Raw genomic sequence first — 18,685 nt, 5'->3', positions numbered from 1 at the left:
AGAGGGGACGTCGGCCTGCCCCGTCACAGGCTGAGCCGACACTTACCACTGCAGCGTGGCGGGCGTGGAGTGGGGCTTGGATGCTCTATTATTTTCCTTTTCCTCATCTGTTAAAGGAAAGAAAACAGAGCTACCTTCAGTAGGAAACAGAGGAAAAGAGGAAAAGGCCCCTCGGCTCTCCCAAGTTTCAAAAGACAGCCTCTCCCTCACAGGCAGAGACTTCAGAACAACGACATTTTGGTTTTTCCAACATGTTAGACTCATCGTGCTTTAATGCAGTCTGACTTTCACGGGCAACTCTTAGGTTGATTTTGTTTTCATTTGAAGGGCATCTTCCTTCACTGCAGAGCGACACGAACACGCTTGACCTCATTTTCTCAAGGGGCCGCTTGGCTGTGGGCCTAGCGCACACTGACCTGGCTCACCCCTTGGCCCGAATGTCTATGGCTCCCCCCACCAGTGCTGAGGTTGAAATTTAAGCCCCAAGGGGGTGGCATTTGGAGGCAGGGCCTCTGAGAGGTGGCCAAGCCCTGAAACTAGAGCCCCTGCGAATAGGATTAGTGCCCGAATCAAAAAAGGCCCCAGCAGGCGGCCGGCCCTAGCACCAAGGACAACCCCAGGCACTCCCTGGGCACTGGAAGTGGTCCCCACTGGACATCCAGTCTGCTGCCTTGGCCTTGGTGTAGCAGCCTCCAGAACACAGAGAAACAAATTCTGGTTTTCATAGCTCGTCCAGCTCAGGGTATTTTGTCACAGCAGCCTGGCCAGACCAAGGGGTTCCCTGCTTTCTCTCTGTGACCCCAGTGGAGCAGAGTCAGAGCAGTGGGGAGATGCACGGGCTCAGAAGAATCGGGTTAGCCCGGCATGGGGCAAGGCCAACTAATTTTTCCCATAAAAGATCAGATAGTAACCATTTCAAGGTTTGCTGTGAAATGGCAAAATCAAGGTTATGTGGAATGTATATGACAAGAGAGGAAACAAATTTCCACAAAATTTTTTATTGGCAAAACTCAAAATATAATAGTAATAATTACTGGGTGTAATTTTCATAATATAGGTCTGTTAATGAGGGGAATTACATCACTTGGGGCTGGGTAATATCTCTCTTACTTGAGATTCACTTCATGGTCCCCACGATCAAATAGAGTGCAAAAGCTTATCCGTAAAAACCACTCTTAGCTTTCAGCCTGTGAAAACAGACCTCAGGCCAGGTTTGGCCCAGGGGGTTTACTTTGCTGAGCCCTCCAGTATGATAGCTAAACAATCATCTGTGCTGATCCGTGTGGAGTTATCACTTTTATCATGGATTAAGTGAGAAATACATCAATCTCTTATCCAATTCCTAATGAAGAAGATAGAAATAGTCAGCATAAAATTCTTAACCCACCAAATTTGATAGAAGAAACTTAGAGATAGACAGTCTCTAAAGAAAGTGCATAATGCCAAAACCTACAGATATGATCCACAAAACTTTGTTTAGAGATATAAAGAAGATCAACGAAAGCAAGCTCTGTCCTAAAATCTGCATGGAATGCATTGGTACTCATGAACATAGTTTAAGTAAAAAAAAAAAAAAAAAAAAAAAAACGGAAATGGAAGAAAATGAGTACTTATTGTAGACAAAAATTTACATATATTATAAAGAAAAATTTTCCTCAAGTTTGTAAGTTAGCTCAGTAAGGTTGAGGGCAGCAAATACTTTTTCCATGAAAACTTGTCACTGTTGGTATAATTCTGATTAGAATGTCTGTTCGTGAACATGGACTTTGGAACTATTGTTGCACATCCAACAGTCACATGGACTCCCTCTTCCTTTATACAGCCCTGGTCTAGAGGGGACCTGAGCTCAGAGGCAGGTAGTGTTGTCATTCACACCAACTGTGGTACGCACGTTCACGTTGTGCAGCTCCTGATTGGCCGAAGTGGGCCGTGTGACTCGATGCTGCCCTCTCACACCTAGGAAGACCACTCCGGTACTTCTGGGAAAATATTTTTTTTTTCCTACTTAAGCCTTTAAGAGACTCATATCTAGAATATATAAAGAACTCAAAAAATTAGACCCCAAAGTGAAAGACCCAATCAAAAACTGGGCAAAAATAGACACTTCACAGAAGAACTACAAGTAACCCATAAATACATGAAAAAATGTCAATGTTACTGGCCATTACAGAAATGCAAATTAAAACGACACTGCGATTCTATCTTACTCCAGAGAGAATGCGCATCATCAAGAAATCCAATAACAACAGACGCTGGCGTGGCTCAGGAGGGAAAAGGGACCTTCCCACATTGTTGTGGGAATGAAAACTAGTACGATCACTGTGGAAAAAACTAAAACTAGAAATTCCACTCAGCCCAGCTATTCCCCTTCTAGGTCTCTCTCTCTCTCTGTGTCTGTCTCTCTCTCTCTCTCTTTTGTCTTTTTGAGACAGGGTCTTGCTGTGCAGTTCAGGCCGGCCTTGAGCTCACTTTGTAGCCCAGGCTGGCCTCTGACTCTCAAACGATCCTCCTGCTTCTTAACCCACAAAATTTGATAGAAGAAAATTAGATATAGACAGTCTGATATAGATATAGACAGTTAGATATAGACATCCGGAGTGCTGGGATTACAGGCGTGTGCCACCATGCCTGGCTAGGTATCTTCCAAAAGAGTTGAAGACATCTTATTACCGCGATCCATGCATAACCATGTTTATGGCAGCAAAACTCACAATAGCTAAATCTTGGAAGTGGCCTACATGCCCATCAGCAGATGAATGGATAAAGAAAATGTGGCATTTACACACAATGGAGTACTACTCTGCTATGAAGAAGGGCCCACTTGAGTCATTTGTAGGAAAATGGATACACCTCGAGACCGTAATGTTCAGTGAAATAAATCAGTCGCACCAGCTTACATCTCATATGGTTTCTCTTATATGAGAAGCCCAATCTATCAGTAAAGGATAAAATAAAAGATAATAGAAAACAGGGACATAGATCATTCTCAAAGGGGAAGGGGACCAGGAGGCGGGGAAGGAGTGGCCAGGCTGGGCCCTGGGCACGCCGAGGGCGCTGAGAGGAAGGAGACGGCGCTCTGCCTGCACCGCCGCCTCTGAGTTTTCGGGCAGCCCGGGCTCCTCCGCTCAGACACTCCTCCCCGGGGCCTCTCCTCCCTGCCACCAGGACCATCCTAGCTGACACCCGGCGCTCTCAGGGACAGGGCGTCCAAAGGCGGCACGGACTCAGCACCCACCCGCGCTGCTTCCTGAGCCTGGCACTCGCCTCCTGGTCCTCTTTCTCTCGCACCTACAGGGAGTGCAGCCCCCTCGCTGTAGCCTCCCAAGCTCTCCCAGGGGGACCCCAGCCCCTCTGCGCTCACAGCGCACTCCTGGGCTCTCAGCTAGCAGCTCAGCGGCAGCTCAGGATTTCTGGGTGCACCCATCTCTTTCCTCGAGGGCGAGCTCCCTAAGCGGGCAGGATGAGGTCCTAGCAGCCCCGGGCAGCTCCTGCCTTTGGCACAGCGCCTCCACCGAGCACCTAAACAATCAAGTCTGCCAGCTACAATCTTCCACGTAAAATAAAGTAGGACAGCATAATAAAGAGCATAAACTCCTGAGACTGTAGGTAAATAAACACATAAACGATGCTCCACCTCTGCTGTTCACACCGAAATAAAAAGGAATCGCATCGCGGGGCCCAACTTACCTTCCTGATGTAAGGTGAACTTGAAATATTGGGAATTCCCGGTGCTGGTGTGTACAAGGTCAAGCCGGCGTTCGCCGGGGTAATGGTTTTGGTAGACAATTTGGCAATCACATTGAGAGCCATCAAAAATGCTCATGGGACTGGGCTCACAACCCGACTCCTAGACACTATATTAATTACCTTAAGCAAATAATCAAAGAGACAAAAGGCTGTGTAAGAAACAACCAATAGCATTTTTTTTTTTTTTTTAAAAAAGGAGAGGTACATAAACAACCAAAATTCACCTTTATCTAGCTTGCACTGGTATGTGGTTGACATTTTTGTTGCCTCTCAAATGTTCTGGGTTTGCACTGTATTTTTTCCTGGTCCTGTACATTTTAGCATTTTTTTCAACCTGGACAAGATGCCACAAGACCTAGATTCTGGTATCAATCTGAAGGCTTATTGGCCATGAGCAAGGAAGCCACTAAGAATCGTATTAATTGGTTCAACAGATATTTACTGAAGACCTCGTTTGTGCCAGCAGAGACAGGGCTAAGCAATGAACCTCTTGGCCTTGAGTTTGGTTGGGAAAGGGAAAGATAAAGGCGAGGAGAGGCCCAGTTCAGTGAGAACTTACAAATGCCATGATGCAGGTGGGTGAAGAGGGGCCACCAACCCCCAGCGCATAAGAAAGTGGGGAGCACAGGGAGGCTTCCTAGAAGAAGTGGTAAAGAGAGCTGCACCCCAGGGTGAGCCAGAGATGGAAGTCAGGGGGCAGGAAGGTAGGGTGGAAATTAGCCACAGGAAGGAGAAGGGAAGAAACAGACAAACACGTGGTGCATTAGTCACTTTTTTATCCCTGGGACAATACACCTGGTCCTGCAGCTTAAAGGACAAGAGGTCTGTTTGCTCACAGTTCCGGGGGGTGCAGTCCATGGTTGGCGGGCTTCAGGGCAGAAACAGCACGGTGGAAGGGCCTGATGGAGGAGAGCTGCTCACGCCATGGCAGCCAGGAAGCAGAGAGAGGAGGGAGGAGCCAGGGACAAGAGGACACCTTCTGGGTCACGCCCCTGTGACCCGCCTCTCCCAGTGAGCCCCGCCTTCTACTAGCACACTCAGCTCTGCATTCATCAGTGAGCGAATCCTGTGATCCAGTCACCTTCCAAGAGCCTCACTTCTGAACTTATGAGACTCTGGGGGACATTTTACATCTAAACCCTAACACATGGGGACCTCAAAGACCACGTCACCCTCCCAAAGCAAGGCAGCTGCAGCACAGGTCCCTGGTGGGTGTGCCAGGTGGAAGAGAAGAGCTGGGGGTGCTGCCTAATGCCCGTTTCCTGCTAGTGCCGGAAGACAGCCCTGTCCCTGGCTGAGGGTGATAAGGTGCCCACCCCATGGTAGCTGGGCAGAAAGAGAAGGGGTAGGAGCCCAAGGGCATTGGCTGGGCACTGGCCATGCTGGATGCCGCTGGCAGGCCCTGCTCGGTGGGCTCAGCTGCTGGAGGCAGGCAGGGAGGCCTGGTTTGTGCCTGGAAGATTCACAGGCCTGGGACGGGGCCTGGACACACACCGGGGACTGCGGGGCCTCACAGCAGGTGAGCCGAGCCCTGCAGGGGTGGTCGGCGTCTAAAAACAAACTTCTCTTCAGCTTGCAAAAGCAGCATGTATTTATTTTTCAATTTGAAAAATGTAGAGAAAATTTGAAACTCTTTGACTCCAAGCCCTTCTCAATAGAGTACACACACGTACATGCACACACGCACACACATGCACACAGGCACACACACACACACAGCAGGAGACACATGAGGGCACTCTGGTCTATGGCTGCCCTGATGCCCTTGGAAGGAAGGACAGGCCCTGAGGACAGAGGAGCCCGGGGGCTCTTACCTAGAAAGAGTCTCCTGACTTACATCACTAGCAGGTTTGGGGATTAAGTATAACAACATCAGTTAAAGCTGGGCCTGGTAGCACACGCCTATAGTCCCAGCACTCTGGAGGCTGAGGCAGGAGGATCTCTGTCAATTTGAGGCCAGGCTGAGCTACATGGTGAGTTCAAGGCCAGCCTGAACTATGTAGAAAGACCCTATCCCAAACAAACCAACCAACAAACATACATGTTAAAAACTAGATATGTTTTTGTTTGTGTGTTTTTGGTTTTGCTTTGATGGAACCTAGGGCCTCAAATGCCAGGCAAGTGCTCTATCACTGAGCCACAGCACCAACCCTTTTTATTTTTTATTTTGAGACGGAGTCTCCCTAAGCTGTTAAGTTGCCTAGGCTGGCCTCAAATTTAGGATCCTCCTGCTTCAGCCTCCTGAGTAGCTAGGATTAACAGGTGAGTGCCACTGCATTCGCTTTAAAACTAGACGCAGTTTTTTTTAAAAACTCCATAATAATAAAAGCTTCTTTAATCAAGCACCGGGCCAGGCACCGCTCACCACTCCTGGGCTCTGGCATTCTCGCCGCACCCCACCCCCCGCCCCGTGCAGCCAGCACGGAGCTGTGGAAACTGGTTCTTCTTTGTGGCCCAGGGGATCGGGCCCAGGCCTCCGCACTGAGCTCCACCCCAGCCCTTTTCCACCTTCATAAACGAGGGGCCTGGGCTCTGGCCAGGCCAAGACGCTGCCTGAGGCTGTGAGGATGGTGTGTGTGTGTGTGTGTGGTGTGCGCGCACGTGGACATGGACTTGCCACAGTGCGGTGCGAGGTGACACAGAGGCTGCTGCTATTTCGACACAGCCACCTGCCCAGGCCCCTGTGACCCTGCCGCGCAGCCACCTGACAGCGGCGGCTGGGCCTCTCAGGCTCTTTCCCCTCCGGTGTGGCGGCTCGAGCCGGGTCTGCAGGCCAGGCTCCCTCCTCCCTGCCGGCTCTGGGTCCTGGCTGTCGCCATTCCCCACAGACACAGTCGCGGTCCTGAGCTCCGCATGGGGGTGGCAGCCAGTAACTCTCCAGGCCGGGGCACTGCCTGGGGGAGCTGGAGGACGCTGCGGCACCGTGGTGCAGACGGAGCCGGCCTGGGGTCGGGGGAGGGCGGAGAGCACATGCTGGTGGCTTGGTCCAGGCTGCCTCGCTCTGCTCTTGACACAAGCTCTGCGGCCCGACCTCCAGCCTCTCGTCCACCCCCGGGACCAGCTATGTGACTTCCTGAGTGCTCGGAGCCGGGTCAGGCAGTGCGAGACACAGAGCTGCCTGCGCACTGGCCGGTCCACCCCGGTCCCAGGTACAGGTGCCTGCTGTAGACGCGGCCCCATGACTGTCGTGGTGTCCCTGCTCCAGAGGGGCCTGCTGCCTTGGGACAGGGTCACCTGCTCTGTGGTCCCCAGCACCTGGCCGCTCCCCAGTGCAGCCCTCATGGCAGGCAGTGGCCACCGTGCCCTGACTGTTCTAGTCTGTTCAGGCTGCCAGCGACTGGGTGGCACTTCTCACAGTCCCGGAGGCGAAGGGCATGCATGTGGCAGAGGGATGAGGCTGCCTCTGGGTCCTTAGAAGGGCACTAATTCCATGTGTGAGGCGCTGCCCTCATGACCTGACCACCTCCTACATCTCGCCTGCAAACGCCACCCCTGGGGGTTGAGCTTCGAAAGGCACCGCGTTCAGCCTGCACCTCCGACTCCTTCCACCTTGCGGCTGGGTGAGCCCGTCCTCTCCGAGCATCTCCCCCACACACGTGGGAGAGGCTCAGGAAGTGTTTGTGGAATGAATGCACGATTAAAATCAGACTATGACTGATCCTAGCCGGCACGCACAACGGCAGCGCCCTGGGGACGTTGGCTGAGGACTCCAGGGGGCCAGGCGCCATGCGGAGCTCTTCCAGTGACTGACTTCACAGCTTCCCTGGGAGTGAGCAGCGTATCGTGCAGAAGACATTGAGTCCCGCGCCTGCAGGCTCCACGGTGCAGCTGCAGTGTCGGGGCGAACTGCTGGCATTTTCCCTCTCACAGAGGAAGGTACGGAGGCTCAGGAGCGAAGCCATCTGGGGTCACAGAGTCAGTGGGGGGTGAAGGCAAGGACCCAGCCCCGCCTCTGAGTCCTGTCTCTCCAAACCCTGAGCCTCGGGCTGAAGAGGTTAGGGAACTTGGTGTCCGCAGAACCCCGGCTGTCCTAAGCGCTCTGCCTCTGCTGCATTCCCAAGGTCCGGGACCCACTCTCAGGCATTTCCTGCCCTGAGCCAGCCTGGCACAGCGGAGCATTGAGGGAGAACGTTTCTAACTTAATTACTCTTTGCAAATCCCAGGAAAGGTTTGGCTTGCGGGAATCTTGAGTTTCACCTGGAGTTCTAATTCTATTTCCTCTCATTAGGCGGCCCGCTGCACCTGGCTGGCTCACCTGCTGGGAACCAGCGGCTGCCAACGCCTCGCCTCCCAGCCCCTCGCCCGCCTAGAGGAGCGGCGGCTGAGGCCGGGCCTGGCACGCAGGCCTTTGGCCGTGGGCACAGCGGCTGGCAGCAAGCCTCTCTCCCCGTGGGAACAGGGCTGTGAGCTTGGCTCAGAGCGGGCCACACCTGCTATCCCCTGCTCTGCTCGAATTCCTTCAGAACCTTGGCACGGCAGAGCCTAACTATGGTACACGACCCCAAGGTCAGGGAAGACGATGCATTTCACTGCCTAAAACTCCCAAGCCCCCAGCATGGCGGCACACTCCTGGAAAGCCAAGGCGGGAGAATTGCTGAGAGTGTAAGGTCAGCGTGGGCTACACAGTAAGACGCTCAGCGATCTTCCCGCCTCAGCTTCCACGTGCTGGAATTGCAGGTGTACGCCACCACGCTCAGCTTTCAAGCTCTCTGTGTAAGGGAAAGAAATACAGAACATGAGCGGAAAGACCACAGCCTGCCGGGAACACCGTCACGTTGCTGCACAGCGGCCCCACCAGCCCCTCCAGGAAAGCGCCCGGCAGAACCGGGAGGAAAGACGAAAGCGAGAGGAGCGACGGGCAAAGCGCGAAGACACGATGCAAAGGCCCGGCGGGCGCGGCCTCGGCCTCACTCAGGGAAAAGGGAAACCGCCTGAGGATTCCATTTCTCTCCTCTCAGAGCAGTCTGGGTGGGAGCTGCGGCCACACAGCCTGCTACGGAGCTGTGGGGAAGGGGCGTCCTCCCGCCACAGGTCCGAGGACAGGATCTGCTCATGTCCCAGAAACCTTTCCGCAGCTGCCTCCCAAGGTCTGCGAACCGACCCCACAGCTGCACCCAGACACGTCCGAATGGTGCTGGTCGTTGCCCCGTCTGAGAAAGCACAAGTTTGCAGAGCCCGGTGGTTCATGTGAAGCCCTAAACTATGCTACAGCCTCTTGGTGGAATACGATGCACCTGTGAAAAGGGATTTAAACAAGCAGGAGAATGACAAGGCTTTCTATATTCTCACTGACATGGAACACTCGGGTTCGTAATTATGTGAGAACAGCAAGTCACAGGACAATGCACACAGAAGCCTACTTTTTGAGTGTAAGTGGCGAAAAGAAAATACATTTGCATTTTTCTTTGTGTGAGGAAATACTGGAAGAATGTAAAATAAACTAATAAACATGCTTGCCACTAGGAAGCTAGAGGATGGGGCGAGAGGAGGAAGAAAGTCTTCTTCATGAGTTCTTTGCAGAGATTTTGAGCTTTGGACCATATGAATATATTACATGTTCAACACACATTGAATCAGCACCCAGGAAAGGCCCGGTGGGAGGGACGTGTAAAGGAAGAATGTGCCACACGGCCAAGTGCTGCCGCCGCCCCGAACTGAAAGCCAGTTATAAACCCACGGCCTGCGGGGCTTTCACAGTCTCTTTTTCCCTAATGTCCTAAGCTTCACAAGCACTTCCTGAGCAACCTGGGTACCCGCCCTACTATGCTAATACACAGTCGGTCCGTTCCTGGGGATGTGCAGCCCCCAAAGCTGAAGGGGGGGCCTGGTGGGGGCTGGGAGCACCTTGTTCTCCATCAGCCCCTCGGGGACAGTCGGCTGGCAGGGGCAGCGTGGTCAGAACAGACCCTCGAGACAGGGCGGGGCCTGGGGGCCGTCTGTATCACGACCCCAGCCCAGGGGCGCCGGCTGGTCCAGCCAGGAACACTCAGGACAGACGCCCCAAAAGCCATGGATTCTTTCAAAGCCCGCAGGGGCTGGGGCGGAGCTCAGAGGGGCAGCGCTCCCTAACATGCACCAGGCCCTGGACCTGATCACCAGCAGCACGGAAGGAAGGAAGAAAGGAATCAATTGGATGAGAGCGGGTGGGCGGTCTCCCCTGTCGCTGGCTGTCCTGGCGGCCACACTTCCTCCTCTCCGGACCCTTTTTATGAAGTCATAGCTGTCCCGCCCCACTGGGTAACGAGGCGGGTGTGCTGCGGGTGCTGACGGAGCACACCTCGGCGGCCCTGATGCGGGCGCTACTCACATACGACCATGAGGGTCTCGCCACCTCGGGACCACTGTGGCCAGGTCTCCTGGGCCATCCTGCCGCTGCGCCCAGACCTTTCCCGTTGCCCTGCTGTCAGCAGTCACCGCCCCGGGGGGAGACAGCTACGTCCTGTCAGGGGGCGGCTGAAGGGTGCCGTGCGAGTCACAGTGTGGAGCTGGGTCGCTGGACTTAGACCCGGGCAATTGGAGGCCTGCAGGGGACAGGACGTGGGCCTCCTGGTCAGATCTGACCTGCTCTAGTTCCTACGGATGGAGACTGGAACCCGAAGATCCCACCGCACATCTGCTTTTTGGTCCATCTTACAACCCCACCCCTCCCACTCCCCCACCCTTCCAACACACCCGGCCTGCAACTCCGTCTTCTCAACGTGGCCGTGACCAAGTCCCCAGTCCCGCCTGGCACTTGTCCTCTGGCACAGAACTTCCAGGTTAACTTTAAAAATGCTCCATCGATGTGTCACTCCTCCAGCCAGCTCGTCCGTGGCACCTGGGTGAAGGAGTTCTTCATCCCTTGCTCGGCATCCAAGCGCCTCCACACTGTGGCCCCACGCGCAGCTCCAGCCCGTTTCCCATGATCCCTCACTGCTCTGCTCAATGCAAACCAGAACTCTCAGAACCCGGCTCGAGGCTCTCCGCCTCCATCCTTTACCATCACCACAGGGACCCCCGGCCCATGCCAGCGCCACCTCCTCCCGGAAGTCCACCAGACACCTTCCGGCTTGCGACCTCTCCAGGGAATCTCTGGGGCGGTCTGCACTGGAGCGCACGGTGACCCCAGGTGGCTCAGGATCCAACATCACCCGAAGGAAACCGTCACACGCAGCCCCGTGTTGTCGACAGCCAGTGTGACTGGACTTCTGCGTCTGGGCTCCTGGACAGCAGGGACCCACAGAATTCAGGGAGTGGAAAGCAAGCCGGCTCTAAGCTGCAGCCTGGACTCTGCCTTTCGCTTGCTATAGCGTCCAATAAATCGCACAAGCTCTGCAGTTCCCTCCTCTGTGGCATGGGGTTGATAGACACCTCCCTTCCGGAGGAGCAAAGGTTAGGACTCGCCCAGCTGCCCGATGCCAAGCAGACCTAACTCCGCTCTCTGCTCTGGGTTTCCGCAGTCCAGGCGCGGGCGCTTGGGCCCCTGGCGCAGCTCCCCCAGGACATGTGTCCCTGCAGTGTGGCTCGGTCCCCTCAGGGCTTTGCTTTCTGGAGCCCATGGACTTGGAAGTCGCTCCGCCCTGGCGCCCTCCTGACCGCACAAAGGGCTGCGGTGGGAAGGAGGGCCTGGAAGCCCCGCAAGGCGGCCAGGGTCTGCACCCGCCAGGCCGCTAGGACCTCAGCCACTGGCCGAGGGGTTTCCTCCACCTGCGTGCCACCGAAATGAGCCCTGCTTCCCGGGCCCGCCGCGACTCCAGCCTCTCCCTCACCACACACATCACGCCACCCTCGCCAGGACCTCGGCACCACTGCCTCCCGGCTCCGCCAGTACCCCGGCGGGCTTACTCCCCTCCCTGCAGCCTGGAAGCGGCTGTTGCCTGCAGATCCCCAGGCCCCGCCCGGCAGCCACGCCTTCTTCTTCCTGCTCACAGGTGAGCCCCAAACTCACTCAGGGAGGTAAGGGGGTGTCCCACAGGCAAGTCTGAGGTTTCCAAGCCAAGAGGTGCAAACGTTCCCACGAAGGGCCCAGCAGTGGATATTTCAGGGCTTCTGGGTCACACATAATCTACGCCTTTTCTCCTTTTTCCCCCTTAACATTTTTCTAAAATGAAGATCACGGGGTACATGACAACAGGCCACAGGCTGGATCTGGCCTGTGGACGGTCCAACCCTCACAGCCCTATTCTTTTCATGATTATATTCTCTTTCATCTTCTTTTCAGCTACAAATGATAAGAGTTCTGGAAAAAATAATAATCGTAAACAAAAAGAGAAGTAAAATAAGTCTGCTGGGGCCTTCTGGGGAAGACTTGTTTTCTGATGAAAAGAAGATGCACAAGAAGAAAGGTAACTGGTTCCACCCCCTTACTCTGTCTTCCTATCTTGGATATAGACCTGACACCCGGACCTGTGCAGCCATCCTGTAATCGTGAGGCACTAACATGAGGATGGAACTCTAATAACTGAGGGGAGTAGCGGAGAGACACACACAGCTTGGGTCCTTGATGGCGTTGAGCTGTTGAATAAACCCTGTGACCTCCTGCCTCCCATCTCTGGTTAAATAAGATAATAATATGTGCAACATTTAAACTGCAGTTAAAACCCTAACGATCCCAAGCATTCTTAATATAGTAAATCTGGGGGTTTCTCCCTCAGTTAAATTATCAAGCTGTGACCATTTTCTGTGCCCATCTGGGGCTCCAGTTGTGAACCACATGGGGTGAGGCCTGAGCTGGGGCAGAAGCTGCATAACCCAGCCCCCGAGAGGGGCGGGAACGCTCCCTGCTGCACCGCTCCTTCTCCTAGGGCCAGGGGTGAGAGCTTTGAATCTCTGAACACCAATCTCTGTTCTGAGTGGCAGAAGAGTGCCAGGACTCAAGAGCCGACACACCCGACCCGCTCAAGCCTGTCCCGGCCTCCGTTTCCCCCGGCTGGCGATGGTCAGCAGCACTAAGCACCTAGGACTCGTGGGACATTAATGAGATCGTGGGCTGGGCCTGCACCAGTGACAGCCCTGCAGCATCAGCTGTGGGTTCCCGCAGACACAAAGTGTGTTCAGCAAGGCACTCCTAGCAGAAGGGTGAGAGGAGGCACACAAAAGCGTCGAGGTGGTCCTACCTCCGTAGTCAGGTTAGAGGCGAGTATTTTCTTTCCTCGGTTTGTTTCCACAATATTTGTCCACATAACTTTTACAGTTGGGTGACACGTTTTTTAAATGTCATTTTTGTGTTTTAAATATAAACAACATATGAACTTCTTTATTCTTCTATGTGGACAGGAGTGGGGTGCCCAGGTTTTAGATCTAGAGTGGGCACTGACTTCCTGTGTAATTTTAGAAAGTCACTTCCCTTCTCTCGGTCTCAATATCCTGATCTCCAAGTTGCCGGTCCAGTTCTCCCCACAACAAGGTAGCTCATGCTGAATTAACTCACTCAGTAAAAACAACTGTAAGAGAGTATGGAGAAGCTAGGATAGGAAATCACTACACAAAAATCCACAGCATTCCCGCACACCAATAATGAACCCACTGGAAAAAAATCAGGGAAACAACCCCATTCACAACAGCTTGAAAAAATTAAATACTCAGGAATCAACCTAACCAAGGAGAAGAACGGCTTCGATGGCAAAACTCACTAAGCTCTGAAGGAAGAGAGTAAAGAGGACCTCAGGAAGAAGCAAGACTCCTGCTTGGGGGTCAGAAGAACAAGGCCATACAAACGGCTACATTACCGCAAGTGACCTATAGATTTAATGGAATCCCTATTAAAATGTCAGCATCATTCTTTGCAGAACTAGAAAAGACAGGCATAAAATTCACATGGGATTGCAAAGGACACAGAACAGACAAATAATCCTGAGCAGAGAGAGCAAGGCTGGAGGCTTCCCAGCACTGGATTTCAAGTTTACTACAAGGTAATAGTAACAAGAATAACATGGTCCCGGGACAAAAACAGACATGTAGGCAGTGGGGTAGAGCACAGACTTTGGAACCCATGCCCAACTGATACTTTGAAAAGAAGTCAAAAATATGTTGGAAAAAAGACAAGCTCTTTAACAAATGGGGCTGGGAGAACTTGATATCCACTTGCAGAAGACTGAAACTAGATCCCTATCTCTCACTCTGGACTAAATCAAATCAAAATGGATCAAAGACCTAGATATAAAGACAGAAACTTTGAGACTTCTGGAAGTCAGGAGACACTTGAAACCACAGGCACGGGCAAAGACTTCCTGAGGAGAACTCCAACAGCAAAGGCAATCACGTTCAACATCAACAAATGGGACTGTACCAAGTTAGAAAGCGTCTGCACAGCAAGGGAAACAAACAACAGAGCCAAGAGAACCTAAAGATTGGGAGAATTTTTTGCTAGCTACTCTTTTGATAGAGGACTAATGTCAAGAATACATAAAAATCTCAAAATATTAACCCCCCAAAAACAAATGACCCAATTGAAAAATTGGCAAATACACTGAAAAGACACTTCTCAAAAGCCAGTACAACTACTATGGAAGTCAGCATGGAGATTCCTCAACAAACTAAAATTAGAAATTCCATGTGACCCTCTAGGCCTCTCCTGGGTGTATTCCTGAAAGAAATTAAACAGCACACTGCAGCGATACATGTGCAGTGTTATGGTTTATTCCTGGATGTCCTCCCAGGGACTCAAGAGCTCAGGACTTTTGGAGGCTGATCTAATCAAGGGGCTTAGAGCTGACTGGCTGTTAGAGGTGGGATCTGGTGGGAAAGGAGGATCACTGCAGTGGGGCAATTTTGACAGATTCTCTCCCTTCGCTCCCTGCTTCCTGTCCACCATGGGGTGAGCAGCTCTCCTCCGCCAGGCCCTTCTGACTTGATGTTTCTGTCTCGGAGCCAGCAGACCACAGACTGAAACATGATCCGAAATAACGCCCCCCTCCTTTCAGCTGCAGGTGTTGGGTGTTTTGTCCCAGAGACGAGGAGTGACGAAGATACTCGCCCTTTTTACAGCAGTGTAATTCTCAGTAGCTGAGCTCTGGGAACAGCCTAGGTGCCCACCAACAGATGCTGAGAGAAAATGTGGTATCTATACACAATGGAATTCATTCAGCCATAAAGAAAATGAATCATGTCTTTTGCAGGAAAATGAGTGGAACGGGACACCATCATGGTAAGTGAAACAAGCAAAACCCAGAGAGTTAAATATCACGTATTTACTCACATATGAGAAGCCTAAAGTAAAATAAAGTAATGAATAAAATAAAGGAGCAATGGTAGAAAGTGAGAGAGCAGACTCTTAGAGATGAGGAAGGGCCGGGGGACTGAAAATGGTCAGGATATACCAACTGCCCCATGCGGAATCACTACCCTGGATTGCACAGATGTGCTACAAAATGCAAGCACAGCTATCTGAAGGCACTATAGGCAATCAGCACAGACAGCACTGGAGGTGCGAGCTGTCTTGACAGACAGGAAGTACAGGAGGTGCGTTCCGCTGTCATCAAGCTTGGCTCTGGGTCTTTCCAAGCTGCTGTGCTGGAAGCAGGAGCCAGTGAGGAGTACGGTCCACTGAGCCCGGGATGGGACGGCCAGGCTGTGGAGGACAGAGGAGCTAAGCTCTGAGGAGCAAAATTCCAGAGAAAAGGGAGCTACACAGAAAGAAAGAGCCAGACACCTGCGGAGGAGAGGGAAGGATCTACATTCAAGTCCTACCAAGTCTCTAGCTCACTCCTAAGCTGTACATGCACAAGGGCAGGAACCAGGGAACCAAGGGAACAACACCAGCGGGAAGTTAGGGGTCCAGCGGGAGCTTGGTAAATACCCAGGGCTTTCTCCATGGATCCAGAAAGCCACACTCTGAGAAGAGAGGCCACGTCCTGGTGCATGGACAAACTGAGGTAGGCGAGGCTCAGTGGGACCAAGGGGAGCGGCAGCCATTCGCCACGGCTAGTGCAAGCTCAGCGCTTATGGTGGACAGTCAGTGTCGCCATCCAAAGGCTCCTCGGCTCTGCACAAAGGTATTCAGCAACCATGAGGCATTACTGAAAAACAGGGCCAACTGACTGAAATCCAAGAGGAAAACAAAAAAAGCAAATGATAGACATCAGTCCTGAGATGATTCCAATAGTGGTTATCAGAGAAGGACTTTAAAACAACCACAGTTAGCATATTCAAAGCGACAGAGGAAACACGGTCAAAAATCGAGGGGACAGTGGGCAGTGTGATGAAAATATCAACTGAGATTCGGAAACAGTGAAAAAGAGTCACGGTGAAAGTCCTGGAAACCAAAGATGACATAAAACATCTTAAGAGAGGTCAGAAGCACAGACGCATGAGCTCAAGGAGGGGAAATCAACCTGATGACTAACTTTTCCACAGACACATTTGGAGCTCAAAAGACAATGAAATGATAAATCTGTGAAGTGTGGACAAGAAAAGAAAAACAAAGCAGGACATTTTTCACCAACTTCAAATTTTATACCCAGCAAAAGTATCCTTCAAAACTATAGGTGGGATAGAGACGCCTGCCTTGGTCTTTGCTGTACTGCACTGTATCACCAGAAAAAAAAGATAATTTCTTGGTGTGAAAGTAAAAATGCTTTCACATGGAAGCACAAGGTAGTGGCAAGATGCAAAAAACCCTGGAAAGGGTAACTATGTGAATAAATATTGAATATTTAAAATAATAATAATAATAATGACTTGCAACATGTTTAGAAGTAAAATACAGTAAAGCAAGAGCTCAGAGGGTGCAAAAGGGGCCACTTCGATTAACCTGATAGAGAGCTGCTACCCTGGGCAGGGGGACTGTGAGGTCTGAGCTCAGGTAAGAAGGGTGCATATTGTAACCTCTAGGATTTCCACTGTAAAAGAGCATGTAATTGGAAAACTAGCAGAGGAAAGCTTCCCATTAAAGAAAAAAGAAATTCCATTAATCTTCCCCAAAACCTAAAAAGAAATCAGGCTGGTAGTCCACGCCTGTGACGCCAGCTCTCTGGGAGGCTGAGGCAGTAGGATCACAAGTTTGGGGCCAGCATAGGCAATTTAGCATCTGAGCAAGACCCTGCCATAAAATGAAATAAAATAAAATAAAATAAAATGAGCTAAGGCTGTAGCTCACCGCAAAGGCCCTGGGTTCAATCCCCAGTATTGCAAACAAAACAATAACAATAACAATAACAACAAAAACCCATAGTAAATTCATCGACTTAATCCCAGCAATGCCAATAATGGCATTAAATTCAAATGGTCTAAATGTTCCAATTAAAGGTGAAGATTATCAGACTGGAATTTTTAGGGTTATATTTTAAAGGCCTTAACCCTGGGGCTGTGACTCCATCTCAGTAGTAGAATATGGGCTTAGCACGCGTGAGGTACCGAGTCCATTCCCTAGCACAAAACAAACCAAAACAGCGAACAACACTGAATACACTAAGACTGAAAATAAAAAGGAAAAACATACCCCAAGCCAAGTAAAAGAAAACTGGTATAATTGTGTTACTATCAGACAAAATACACTTCAAGGCAAAAGGTATTACTAGAGATAAGGGAAAAACATGTAACAACAACAACAAATAATTATAATAGTAATAATCGGTGACGTTTCAACAGGAGGATATAGCAATCTTAAGTTTCTAAGGAATGGATACTTTAAGATATGTTTTAAGGGCTGGGGACATGGCTCAGTGGTAGAGCTCTTGCCTTGCATGCACAAGGCCCCGGGTTCAATTCCCAGCACCATATGCACACAAAAACATGTTTCTAAAACTTAACAAAACTGAAATGAAATACAAATATAAAGAGAATTAGAGTCAGAAATCTTAAGATGCTTGTCTCCTTAAGTAAGAGGACAAACAAGAGCAAAAAGAAGACTCTCAGGGCCTGGGATGTTGACTAACATGATTACCCGAGCCAGCATGCCTGGTACCTGACGGACAGTCCTTCAGGGACAGCAGAATACACATTCTTTTCAAATGCACGTGGAAACTGACCAAAATGGACCCTGTGTTGGGTCAGAAAATCCCAACAACGTTAACTGTTGAACTCACTCCGCAGAAGTTCCCTGACCACAGCAGAAATAAACACCAGAAGACAGGACAAAGCCCCAAAGTGTTTGGAAAGTGTCATTAGGTTTCTAAACTCCAAGTAAAAAACAAAATCACAATAAAAATTTCAAAATACGTTTACCTGAGTCAAAATAAAATTGTGACATCTATGGGATACAGTTATGCCTAGAGGAAAATTTACAACTTCAATTTCCTATCATCTAAAATGCTAAAAAGATGATCTAAGCCTCTGTCCCCAAAGCTAGAAAAAGACCATAAATTAATCTCAAAAAGAGTTCAGGAAACAACACAGAGCAGAGATGAATGTAATGGAAAAGTGAGTCAAATGGAGAAAAACAAAGTCAAAAGTCGGATTTTGGAATTCTAATAAAATTGACAAACCTTGGCCGGACTAAGGAAAAAGGAGTAAACAGAAGCTGCTCATTGTTGGGCTGGGGATTTAGCTCAGAGGCAGAGCGCCTGCTTGGCAAGTGCAACGTCATGAGTTCGATTCCTGGTACCAGAAAAAAATAAAAAGAAGTTGCGCATTGTTTTCCTCAGTGGGAGACTATCACTGTGCATATATCGCTACACATATCACCATGCACAGCAAAAGCATAACAGAGGGAAAGCTGGAATACCATGTGAATAAACTTAATGACACTGATTAGAAGTAACAGAACAGGAAATACAAAGACATGAGGAATTCTACAGTCACTTAAAAAATTAAACACGTCATTAAACACCTTCCTTCGTAGAAACAAACCTGGGTGACTTCAGTGTGGAAGACTTCCAAACATTTAAGGAAGAGGCCAATCTTACACAAACTCTTCGAAACAACAGAGGACCGGGAAGCGGCCCACCTTTTTTTATGACCTGTTTAATCTTGACACTGAAACCTGATGAGGACCTCGTAAGGAATGAAAACCAGAGGCCAA

General features: G+C 50.7%; 1 protein-coding gene across 3 annotated transcripts in view; it reads right to left on the bottom strand.

The window, feature by feature from the left end:
- The window catches only part of Rfx4 (regulatory factor X, 4 (influences HLA class II expression)), a 165,602-nt gene that overhangs the window by 118,592 nt on the left and 28,325 nt on the right, over window positions 1-18,685 (bottom strand). For all 3 annotated transcript variants that reach the window (XM_005374623.2, XM_005374622.1, XM_005374624.1), the window contains exon 3: window positions 47-107. In XM_005374623.2, the coding sequence (XP_005374680.1) occupies window positions 47-107 (61 nt within the window). The remainder of the gene's footprint in view (window positions 1-46; window positions 108-18,685) is intronic.

Source organism: Chinchilla lanigera, unplaced genomic scaffold (genome assembly GCF_000276665.1).
Source record: "Chinchilla lanigera isolate Chin_1 unplaced genomic scaffold, ChiLan1.0 scaffold00004, whole genome shotgun sequence".
NCBI lineage: Eukaryota > Metazoa > Chordata > Mammalia > Rodentia > Chinchillidae > Chinchilla > Chinchilla lanigera.
This window is presented reverse-complemented; position numbering and strand designations above follow the sequence as displayed.